This window comes from Eucalyptus grandis, chromosome 10 (genome assembly GCF_016545825.1).
Source record: "Eucalyptus grandis isolate ANBG69807.140 chromosome 10, ASM1654582v1, whole genome shotgun sequence".
Classification (NCBI taxonomy): domain Eukaryota; kingdom Viridiplantae; phylum Streptophyta; class Magnoliopsida; order Myrtales; family Myrtaceae; genus Eucalyptus; species Eucalyptus grandis.
In genome coordinates, this window is record NC_052621.1 from 36,909,111 (window position 1) to 36,920,362 (window position 11,252).

The 11,252-nt window shown below is 41.2% G+C and overlaps 2 protein-coding genes across 2 annotated transcripts; both read left to right on the forward strand.

Moving 5' to 3' along the window:
• Positions 1 to 484: 484 nt before the first annotated feature.
• Positions 485 to 2,175, forward strand: LOC104423134 (auxin-responsive protein IAA1). Its single transcript, XM_010035597.3, has 5 exons — positions 485 to 874; positions 1,172 to 1,353; positions 1,455 to 1,566; positions 1,676 to 1,737; positions 1,874 to 2,175. Exons 1-5 carry the CDS (start codon positions 621 to 623, stop codon positions 1,909 to 1,911), a joined length of 648 nt encoding a protein of 215 aa, XP_010033899.2. The 5' UTR covers positions 485 to 620; the 3' UTR covers positions 1,912 to 2,175.
• A 1,064-nt stretch (positions 2,176 to 3,239) lies between these two features.
• LOC104423135 (katanin p60 ATPase-containing subunit A1) lies at positions 3,240 to 7,371 on the forward strand. Its single transcript, XM_010035598.3, has 7 exons — positions 3,240 to 3,621; positions 4,237 to 4,711; positions 5,192 to 5,389; positions 5,816 to 6,060; positions 6,180 to 6,338; positions 6,467 to 6,554; positions 6,881 to 7,371. The coding sequence occupies exons 1-7, from the start codon at positions 3,500 to 3,502 to the stop codon at positions 7,160 to 7,162; spliced, it is 1,569 nt and encodes a 522-aa protein (XP_010033900.1). The 5' UTR covers positions 3,240 to 3,499; the 3' UTR covers positions 7,163 to 7,371.
• Positions 7,372 to 11,252: the final 3,881 nt, after the last annotated feature.

Genomic DNA, 11,252 nt, shown 5'->3' on the forward strand with positions numbered 1-11,252 from the left:
CATACCCACATCGCAAGTATTACGTCGAAACATTAAACTAACGTTTAAATTAAGGCCTCCTAATTGGAAGATATATATTGATTAAAGTGGATTGAAACATTGCCCAAAACAAGGCTAACACATGCTCTTCGGTTGGAGCGATGAATGGAGCACTTGATGCCATCGGTCCTCAGATCAAGCAAATTAAAGTTGGTTCAACTACCAAAAAACACTAAAGACTACTCTTAAGCAAAGCCGAATATGATTAGACATGAGAACCCATCGAAAGTGACCCGGTCGAACCGACCAAACGAGGGCCCTAACTTTTATACCACTCACATCATAGTCACACGCTTTGCCAGTCACACGTTGTCTTGTCGCCTACATGGACGAATCACAGCCGCTCCTCGAAGCACACGTGTCCGGACGGGACTGGCTCCATCATTTTGCCGGTCATACGGCTCCTCTCGAATGATATAATACTAGACAGCAGGATGGAACGGTTCACATTATAAACTTGGGACGCGTTTGTCAAAGTTTATCATTTCCTGCCTTTATACTTTATATTGCTGTCTAAAGGCGACTCGACAGGAAGAAAATTTCATTTTCGAGCGAAGCCTGTAAGGTCGAGAAGAGAGGAGATGGAGCTGGAGAAGGTGAAGGAGTCGCCGGAAGTCCACGCTAACCCAGGCTCGAGCTTGGAGGAGATCACCGAGCTCCGGCTAGGGTTGCCGGGGGAGAACCGGGGGAAGTCGGGCACAAAGCGGGGATTCTCCAAGACTGTCGATCTCGATGCATCAGCCGTCGGTCGCGACGATGAAGCCAACAATTCTCCTGTGGGCGGTGCACGGGTGAAGGATGAAGTTTCCGGCGCAGCTAAACCTCCTGCAGCCAAGTAAGATATTTGACCCAGACCCCTTTCTTGAACAGTGATGTCTAGCGCGAATTTCTCCTTAGTTTTATATCAGTCATGAAGAAAACACCGTTCACATATAAATTTCGCAATTCGGCACCAACAGCGACACGATCTGAGTATCGAAATGATTGGGAAAAAGAATGATGTGTGAGCACACGCTGGATACGACATGAACACGTTGTATCTCGATATTTAAATTACTGTGATATAGTTCCTGAAGATGGACTGCACAAGAAGAAAGAATTATAAGGACTGTGTGTTGTGTTTAATCTATAGGACGCAAGCCGTGGGGTGGCCGCCGGTGAAAGCGTTCAGGAAGAGCGTGATGAAGAGCTGCAAGTATGTGAAGGTGGCCGTGGACGGAGCTCCGTATTTGAGAAAAGTGGATCTGGAGGCGTACGACAGCTACCAGCAGCTTTTGGCTGCTCTTGAGAAGCTCTTCTCTTGCTTCTCCATATGTGAGTTATTTGAACACAATAATCGAAAAAGTAGACTGATGTAATTCAGCGTTTTGTATGTATCGATGAGTTCTTATGGGGTTCTTGGGAAACTGTTGCAGGCAATTATGCAAGCGAGAGGAAGATCGTTGACCCGGCAAACGGTGCTGAATTTCTGCCTACTTATGAGGACAAAGATGGTGACTGGATGCTGGTTGGAGATGTGCCTTGGAAGTGAGTTTCCAGTCATTTTCTGGGCCTTTTCCTCTCATTTTATCTCGCTTTTTTATACTGAGATATCGCGTGCTGAGTCGTCGTCGTTGTTGTTTTTTCTCTGTATCAGAATGTTTGTCGAATCTTGCAAGCGACTGCGGTTCATGAAGAGCTCGGAAGCCACCGGTCTAGGTAAATCCATGCTTCTAGTTCTTCCTTTTGACCAAACCTACTGCTAAACAAAGATATTAAAGAAAAGATTGCACGGACTTTTCTCGCTTATAAAGTAGATTTCTTATTGATGATTGTGGTTTTGTGTGGAATGCAGGTCCAACGACCCAGTCTGCGTGCACAAGTTCAAGTTGAAAAGAAGGGACATCAAGCTTCCCGAGAGAGAGAGAGAGAGAGAGAGAGAGAGAGAGAGAGAGCATCCTGGGATTATATATGCTTTGATGTACAAAGGGTTTTAGATCTCAGCTCCTAGGTTTAGGGTTATGCCACAGTTTTTGTATTTGGAATGACACGAGAACACATAGAAAATAAGAGGGTTTCAATCTCTCTATCATTCATTATCTCCGATCAGCTACTTTTCTTACTATAGATATTCATATTGCCCGTTTTGTTTGATAATTTAGGGTTTTGAATCAAAGGTTTTGGTGTGCTTTTCGTCAGAATACATCGTGAAGGCTACTCTCACGAATTGCGAATTAGTGTAAAATAATAGATTGAGATGACGGGGTCTTTGCGTTTTAGAAAAAGTGGGAACGCTTCCCCAAGTGGAGGAATATGATTTGTACAGCCTTGAGTGTTTGGGTTAGGTATGAATGAAATTCAGATTTTGGTAGAATGGATCGAGTGGACGAGTTCAAGGTGCAATTCCTATTTTTACCTGCTGATGTTATGATGGCGACCCCCTTGAAAAGGAAATTTTCCTAAATTGGTGATTAGGAAAGCCGTCTAGGCTATCCCTTCCCTCTCTCATTTTGCACGCGCGCCACGACGATGCCGATGAATAAAGCAGCGTCTATCGCGAAAAAAAAAGCGAACATTGTCGAAGCATATTTCCATAAATGAAAGAATCCTGATCGATTGGCGAAAATGTGTATGTGGAATAAAGGGCTAAGGCATCAAAAGTGAGGTCAGGTGCGGAGAATTTCTTTTTAATAGTGTCGTGTACCGTTTAAATCGTGAGGCTCGAAAGAGAAAAACAAAGACAACGACATATTCCTTATATGCCGACATGGTTAGCTTTTTCTTTATATATAAAGAAGCCAAAGTGATAACGTGCGAAATTGAATGATCATTCAAGTATAAATAGAAGGAATATAATATGAATTCGAAACTACCGATCTTAAATCAATGTCAAATTACGTAAACTTCATGGAGGGTAAAATTTCATGGAAGCATTCACTATCAATTCTTCATCTCCCTTTTTTTTTTAATATGTTATTTTATTTAAATCAAACATGGTGATGAGAGGCTTCTACGTGGCTTCTTCATCATAAATGTAAAAGAGAAAGTGGTCCTGTCGGATTTCAATTTTAAACATGGATCTGGGCCTTCGGCAGTTAGAAAAGGCGAAAGGCGGACCGTTGGGGGCCCTGCGGATCCAACGGTCGACAATCTTTTTCCCCTATCAAAAACCCCTCTCGAGGCCCAACTGCAATTTAAAAAAACAAAACTCCCGGACCGGAGATAAGTAAATAGCTCGAAGCGGCGAGGGCAAAGGAGTCATTGCGCGGGGCCTTCTCCCCTCCTCTGTTCCCAACCGTTGAAACGTCGCCGTCGCGGCCTCCTTCCTGCTCCGCCACAACTGCTTGGAGAGAGAGAGAAAGAAGCTTGGAAGCTCTGGTTTTAGAGAGAGAGAAGAAGAGAGAGATTGAGGTGAATCCGATCGAGTACTGGAGTTGCAGAGAGTGCATTAGAGAGAGAGAGAGAGAGAGAGAGAGGGAGGATGGTGGGGAGCAATGTGGCGGGGTTGCAGGATCACTTGAAATTGGCGAGGGAGTATGCCCTAGAAGGTCTCTACGACACCTCCACCATCTTCTTCGACGGCGCCATTGCTCAGATCAACAAGTACTCCCTCCTCCCTTCCCCCCCTCTCCTCTCCCCTCATTTCGGTTCAGTTGAGCTCGTTTGATTTCGTCGATGAGAAAAAAAAAAAAAAAAGGGAACTTTGCATCGTTCGAAGTGAAAAGGGTACTTCGAATTCGTGGATCCTCTCGTTTTCTCATTTGATGCGCGGTTGTAGCGTTTGGGGGGGGGGGGATTCGGGATGATTTGATGGCTTCTTGCTAATCGTTGCTCGTCAGGGGAGAAGTGATTTTTCTCGAGGTTTGATTGTAGTTGTGGACACGAGCTGAGCTGGAATTTCGATCCGTTGCTTTCGGTTTTTGGTGATTTCTTCCGGAGATAGAATTGAGCCTTGGATTCGATTTAACGGTTTGAAATTCTTATGGTTTCATGTTATGAATGTGGAAAGCTTGGGTTTTTTTTTTCCTCTATGCCGTCCCTGTCGTTTGAGGGTTGCGCACTCTTTCCACCACACGAGATGTAGATAGCAGAGGGGATGAACAGTTCCCTGTTGTCGGAATGAGGTGGTCCTTATGATAGTATTGGTCCAGATATTGGTGTCTGAAAGCGCGTCCCTTTTTTTCTTTCCTCCAAATTCTAACGTGCGTGTAATTCTAGGCACTTGAATACAGTCGATGATCCCTTAATTCGGGCGAAATGGATGAATGTGAAGAAAGCCTTGTCTGAGGAAGCGGAAGTTGTGAAGCAACTAGATGCCGAGCGAAGGGCTTTTAAAGAGACTCCCGGTGGTCGACGCCCTTCTTCACCTCCGATCAATGCCAAGTCCTCCTTTGTTTTCCAACCACTGGATGAATACCCAACTTCCTCCGGGGCTCCCCCCATGGATGATCCTGATGTGTGGAGGCCGCCTAGTAGGGATCCTACTGGTAGAAGACCTGCAAGGGCTGGTCAAGTGGGCATGAGGAAGTCACCACAAGATGGGACATGGGCTCGCGGTGCTACTGCTAGGGCTGGTGCCGCTGCACGTGGGGCAAAGGCTGGTGGTTCGAGCAAGAGTAATACAGGTGTCCGAGCATCTTCCACTGGAAAGAAAGGCACTGCTTCTGGCAAATCTGCCAAAGCTGATTCTGGGGTAATTCTCTTTTACAAAACTTTTAAAACAATGTGAAAGCAAGTAAACCCTATGTAGTTGGTAATATAGTGATATATATGGGGAATTTGATGTCTGTGTGACTGTAGGTTTGGGCATGCTTCCATGCATATCCCATATGCTTTTAGTTGTTTCATCTTTCTTGCTAAAGAATTGCTGTAGCTTAGTTTACTCAATTCTTGCATTAATTTTTGGGAGGGGATTCTTCTATTAATTTGAATTTCTTAGCATCTATGAATCACGAGTTGCTAGAGAAACTCAGCATTATATATCTGCCAAAAAGTTGATTGATGATTGGTTTGTGTTGTATGCGAACTGCTTATTTATCCTTTTACTATTCTCAGCTCCTAGAGATTATGTATTTATATTATTTCACAAATGAAATTTGATTTACTCTGTTTGCTTGAAGTTTGATTTAAGATGTTTTCATTGTGCTGACAAATTTATGGTTGCAACTTAAAGAATGGTGATGCTGAAGATGGAAAGTCAAAGAAGGGACAGTATGAGGGACCTGATCAGGACTTGGCTGCAATGCTTGAGAGGGATGTCTTGGAGACTACCCCTGGAGTGAGATGGGATGATGTTGCTGGATTGAGCGAAGCAAAGAGACTTTTAGAGGAAGCTGTTGTGCTTCCTTTGTGGATGCCCGAATATTTTCAGGTACTGCTTGACCTCATGAAGTGCAATCTATGTGCTACTTTGCTTTGAGTAGGATCTGAATCCAAGTACATATTGATGATGCTAACAGTTATTTTGTTTCCAAGTTTCTGTAAAATTATCTTTTGAAAAGACTGAATTTGAAATCCAGTTTTATTGCTTCAAGAAAAAAATTAGTTAATACATTGAGCAGAGAGAGCAAGCTGTAGAATGGCCACTGGCCATTATAGATGTTCTTAACAGCATGGATTACCAAAGATTGAGGAGCCTAGAACTGTGGTACCAAAGGTGATGGGTGTCTGGGGGAGTCTGTTGGGTGGGAAATGGGTAATCAAGCTGAAGCAGTTCCTGCTATGTTGTCTAAAATTTGGAAATTAGTCCTATGACTGGGTACTATGAGCTCTATGCTTACGTTGCTTTCATTCACAGGGAATCAGGAGACCTTGGAAAGGTGTTCTAATGTTTGGTCCTCCCGGAACTGGGAAGACCCTTCTTGCAAAAGCTGTAGCTACTGAATGCGGTACTACTTTTTTCAATGTTTCATCTGCTACATTGGCTTCTAAATGGCGTGGGGAGAGTGAGCGCATGGTACGGTGCTTGTTTGATCTTGCTAGAGCCTATGCTCCAAGCACCATTTTTATTGATGAGATCGACTCTCTCTGCAATGCTCGGGGGTAAGTTCGATACTTGGAGTGAGATAAGATTCTTCGCCTAATGTTGGAAAAAGGAATAAATCCCTTGGATCTTCTGTGGCATTTACTTGTATCTGACTTTCTAAAGTTCCTCTCTTCAGGGCTTCAGGGGAGCATGAATCATCCAGGAGGGTCAAATCTGAACTTCTTGTTCAAATAGATGGTGTTAACAACAGTTCGACAAATGAAGATGGTACTCGCAAGATAGTGATGGTTTTAGCTGCAACTAATTTCCCATGGGATATAGATGAGGCGCTCAGGTTCTTTTTGTTTTTCATTAATTTTTAAGCTGTGTTGCCATTTTGAAATTTGTTATTACTTCAAAACCCATTTCCATAAAGGCTTGCTGTTCAGGTTTGCTTAACCTGCATTTGTTGCTTCTTTGCAGGAGGAGGCTTGAAAAGAGAATATACATTCCTCTTCCAAACTTTGAAAGCCGTAAGGAACTTATCCGTATCAACTTGAAGACCGTTGAGGTAAGCTACTCAATCATGGCCATAGTACTAACTTGTCAAATACTCAATTGATTTTTCTTCATACTGATGTATGGTATTGCTTGAGATCATTTCATATGAGGAGCGATGCTGTGGAGTGTTATGCATTATGTGTCTTGTTTTTGACATTCTAAAAAGAGTGAACGCAAAGAGATTAATTTGAGTCAGGCAGGAGTGTTTAAGTACAAGCATGTACTATTAGTTGTTACTTGAAGCCATTTGTGACTGAATTTTTGTAAGGAACCGTCTAGATTTGTCTATATTAGCCCAAAATCACTTTGAAAGTGTGCTTCATGGTTCTGTATCAGGTGGCTACTGATGTAAACATCGATGACGTAGCTCGACGGACTGACGGATACAGTGGGGATGATCTTACGAATGTTTGCCGGGATGCCTCCATGAATGGAATGAGGCGTAAGATAGCTGGAAAGACTCGGGACGAAATTAAGAACATGTCCAAGGATGAGATCTCGAAGGACCCTGTGGCAATGTGTGACTTCGACGAAGCCTTGGTGAAGGTACAGCGAAGTGTTTCTGCAGCCGATATCGAGAAGCACGAAAAGTGGTTTGCAGAGTTTGGATCAGCATAAAGAATGTCACTGCAACTTAAAGAAATCTTGATTTCTTGGTGTTTGTGTGATGTTTCTTCTCCTGTCCACAGAATTTGTCATATATCGAGTCAAAAACTTCATCACGTATGGTGTGACGTGCATTCGATTTGTAACCAGTTATGTATTTGTAGCATGACGGTTCTTCAGAACATTTATCAATCTTACATTGGTTCATTCCTTGATTTTTATACTATTTGCAACTATTTCCCCTATCCCATCTCGTTTAGCTGGGAGTGCTTTAGGATCTCATGCCCCCAGACGAAAAAGTGTAGATGGTGGAGAGAACGCGTCTTTACCTATTTTTCATGTCTGCTTTTTTTTTTTTTTTTTTTTTTTTTTTTTTTTTTTTTATGTACACGGATATTACTTCGAATGAATCCAATATGTATGACAAACAGATAGTTCGTTGAGAGGTCACAATCATCTCCAGAAGCTTAATTTCATAGGATATGTTCTTTGGAAAACATCGAGGATTGACAGTTCTTTTTTCTGTTGTCGGGAGAGATATTCCGGGGAGTTATATTCTAGGCAGAAATTCTAGCGTCCATGGCAGAAGCAGTAGCTTCGATACCGAAGTTTTTTGATCCCGAAAGGGAAAAAGAATTCGATGAGCGATCGAGAACGGACAGAGATTAGAAATTTGGAGAGAGCAAGACTGGAAAAATTGACTGATATTGGAGAGGAAGGTAAGAAAGAGGAAGTGAACACAGAAGCCAGAAGGATATATAGATGGAGATGGCTCTGGTCCTCCATCAGTTGTAGAAAATCCCCTATGGTCTAAACAAAATAAGATAATCAATAGAGAGGATTTTCAGGTCTCTGTAAAATCTTTATTGGTGATGGGTTTACTTGCCCTAAATTATTTCCGCCATTTAAATGATTAAGAGGTAGAAGAACATACCTAGAAGCCATAGTACTAGGCAAATTCCTTCCATCAACTAGTATCGTCCCATTGGACCAGTACCGACAATTTAATCCCCTTGAAAATTTCCAAAAGGTACGGAATTGGTCGGATTGGCCCGCATTTGCATTGAATGGCTCAACATTCTTGGCCCGTGCATGACCTTAAGGAAGGTGTCAATGATCATGGGCTTGACCTCGTGGATGAGGCATTCATCGTGTGGCTAGTAGTCTCATTCCGCTGTTCCCTCGAGTATCTTTCTCATGGTAGCCAATAGCATGGGACTTGGCTCCGATTGTCTTCTTTGTTCATTGGTGAGATGTTTCCCGACGTCAACCTCTCCACCCTGGTTTTGCTCTGCCATCAATAGTGCAGTCGATGACTCATAATGTCTCAATCCCGTCATTATCAAGTTGCAGTGACGGATTATTTGTTATAGGTAGCTTAGTTGATATCGAGTTTGCTCCTCGTACGCTACGCACCATTATATTTTCTCAAATCAGCTACACTAGTCCTACCGAGCACATCAAAAAGATGTTTCATCGAAATTGATCCCGCAGTGAAAATATATTTCACTAAAAGTCGTTTTCAGCTTTTAATTAAAGGCAACTAGGTTTTGCCCCAATTCCACACAGGAAATATTAGTAACAATAAGGAACCACCAACTTTTATTAGAACAAGGCCGTACATATGCAAATCCCGTTGACTTAGAAAATACAGACTCATTGAAGTAACTACATGCAAACATACTATGTAAAATTTAATCGACGAGGCAGCTTGGAAATATAAATATATTATGCTGGAATTTAATCGATGACACATACCTAAGACAAAAATACATGTTAAAATTTAATAGACGAGTCGAATGTGGAAGCTATAGCTAGGAAATTAAAGTACCGTGCAAGAAAGTAAAGATACTAAAAAGATAGTAAATTAATTCGATTTGTGCAAGGAGACTTTTGAAGAGTACGATGTCATATTTAAAACATACGATTGACGGTTATTAACGAAAGTTATAAAAAGAAGTTATAAAGAGAGGCTACAAATCCTTACCAAAAAAAAGGGAGGCTACAAATGGCCACCGAAAAAGAAGTTACTTCTTAGTGTATTCGAGAAGTTACGATGATTTTAAAATAAGCTCAGAATAATTAATCGACATTTGATTGCTTGATGTCCATATTGATGACTTAGTCAATCAACTTCATGGTTCTCGATTACAACTTCGCTTTGTGTGTCGTTAATGACTTCACTAATGAGCTGTCGATTCTCTTTAAATTATTGATAATTCTATTTATAAATTTATGTCCTTGTCAATTATGTCGATAATGACCAAAAGTTGGTCATTTTAGGGTGCAAACAGATGCCATGCAAACAAAAGATGGATTATAATTTCTTGAATCAGGTTTCTTTTTAGTCTTAAAGTAGATTGCTGAGATAAGTCGAGGAATAAGGACTGAATTGAAACGAGACGTGCACGCGATGCTCACATGATAGTCTGAGCAACATACATCAAGCTTCCATATATCAAATCATGGATGAATGTGCCCATACCTATGTCTACTAGAATCTGGCGATCTTTATGTTCCCTAGGCTGAACTTTTTTCTTTTTTTGGTGTGCAAGATATTCTTAAGAACAAATATCATTGGGTATCCAAATTTACGGTTTGGCTAATCCCAGATGTCAGTAAACGGCACATCCACATGTATCGAGTAAGCATTCTCCACCAGACCAGGGTAAATAGTCGTTCTGAATGATGGATGTTGTAATTCGAACATGGATTTGTCACATCGCTCCGCTATTTGGCCGGCCTCTTGGGGGTTAAAAATCTTCTCATTTTTCTCGATGCTGATAAGGATTCTTTTTCCAAGCAACTTTCCCACTGTTTTTGTTCTCTTCTGCTTTGAATCTGCGGAACAATGCAATGGTGGTTGAAACAACAAAAGATCGCTCATAATGAAAATTAAGAGTCACGATGTACTTTCGATGCGGACAACATCCACGTTCCAGTCACGGTCGTCAAGGATATTGGAGCTTAGTGTGCAACTTGTCACTAATTTGGATACTTTCTAGGCCTAAGCATGGGAAAGAAGAATGTCTTTATCCAGAAGACAAAGGAAAACACAGATCTACAACTGCACAAACGATTAAGTTATGTTAGACAGAGAGTTAACATCACATATTAACAAATCTGCATGGCGCATGCAACCACGATTAAAGAATACTTAATGATAGTTTCCCCATCAAGTACCAGGAGAATGTCTGAACATACGTTAGGAGAGCAAACAAATTAAGAGTAGATCCAAACCTCGGAATCGGCCAGCCTTTGTCCACTAGTATCCCCATTATAAAAACCCATCTTTTCAAATTATTACATTCTAGGGTTTCGAGCGAATAATCATTGAATTTATGTGGGGAACCCCAAAGGAAACATCATGGCTTCATGCATGTGTCAAAATAAAATAACTATAGCCAATATATACATATCTATGCACATAGACATGTATATCTTGGCTGCCAACTCAGCTATTTGTCCGGATCTTGGTTGGACATATATTAGTAGTTGGCCAAGGTATCAATAATTCTTGCATATCTTGTCCCATAACCATACTAAAGTTCGTGATCCCCGCAGGAAATATCGCCAACCTGTGACTAATGTGCGTGGTCCAGAATCAGATGAAGAAACGACAAACAATTTATTATGCCAACCACTTTTGAATCACTCTCATCTGCTAACATATCGATAAATTGAAATGAAGAGGAATGACATAGAGGACATGGATATCCTCATAGTTTGGATTATACGCTTCCCCATTTCTTGCCATGATTTTTGGAATTATTAATTTACTGGAGGCATCAAAACGTAACGTGATAAGCTTAGCTCCCAAAAGAATTGATTAAAAAAAAAAAGTCTGAAAGAACTGGTCAATCAAATAAGTTTGAAAGAATGTGATGACACGATTATGTTAAATATGTATTTCTTTCTCTCTTTTTCTCTCCTTAGGTTCATATCCTGCTTGCTAAATGAAAAATATGTGTCCTTATTTGTTATCATTACAAATGTCAAATCTGAAAATGTAATCATATAGGTAAATCGAAATACAAATTGATATCAAAATCATTAGGACTCTTTGGTAAGGGTTCTAAATGACACAAACATCTCGTTGCTC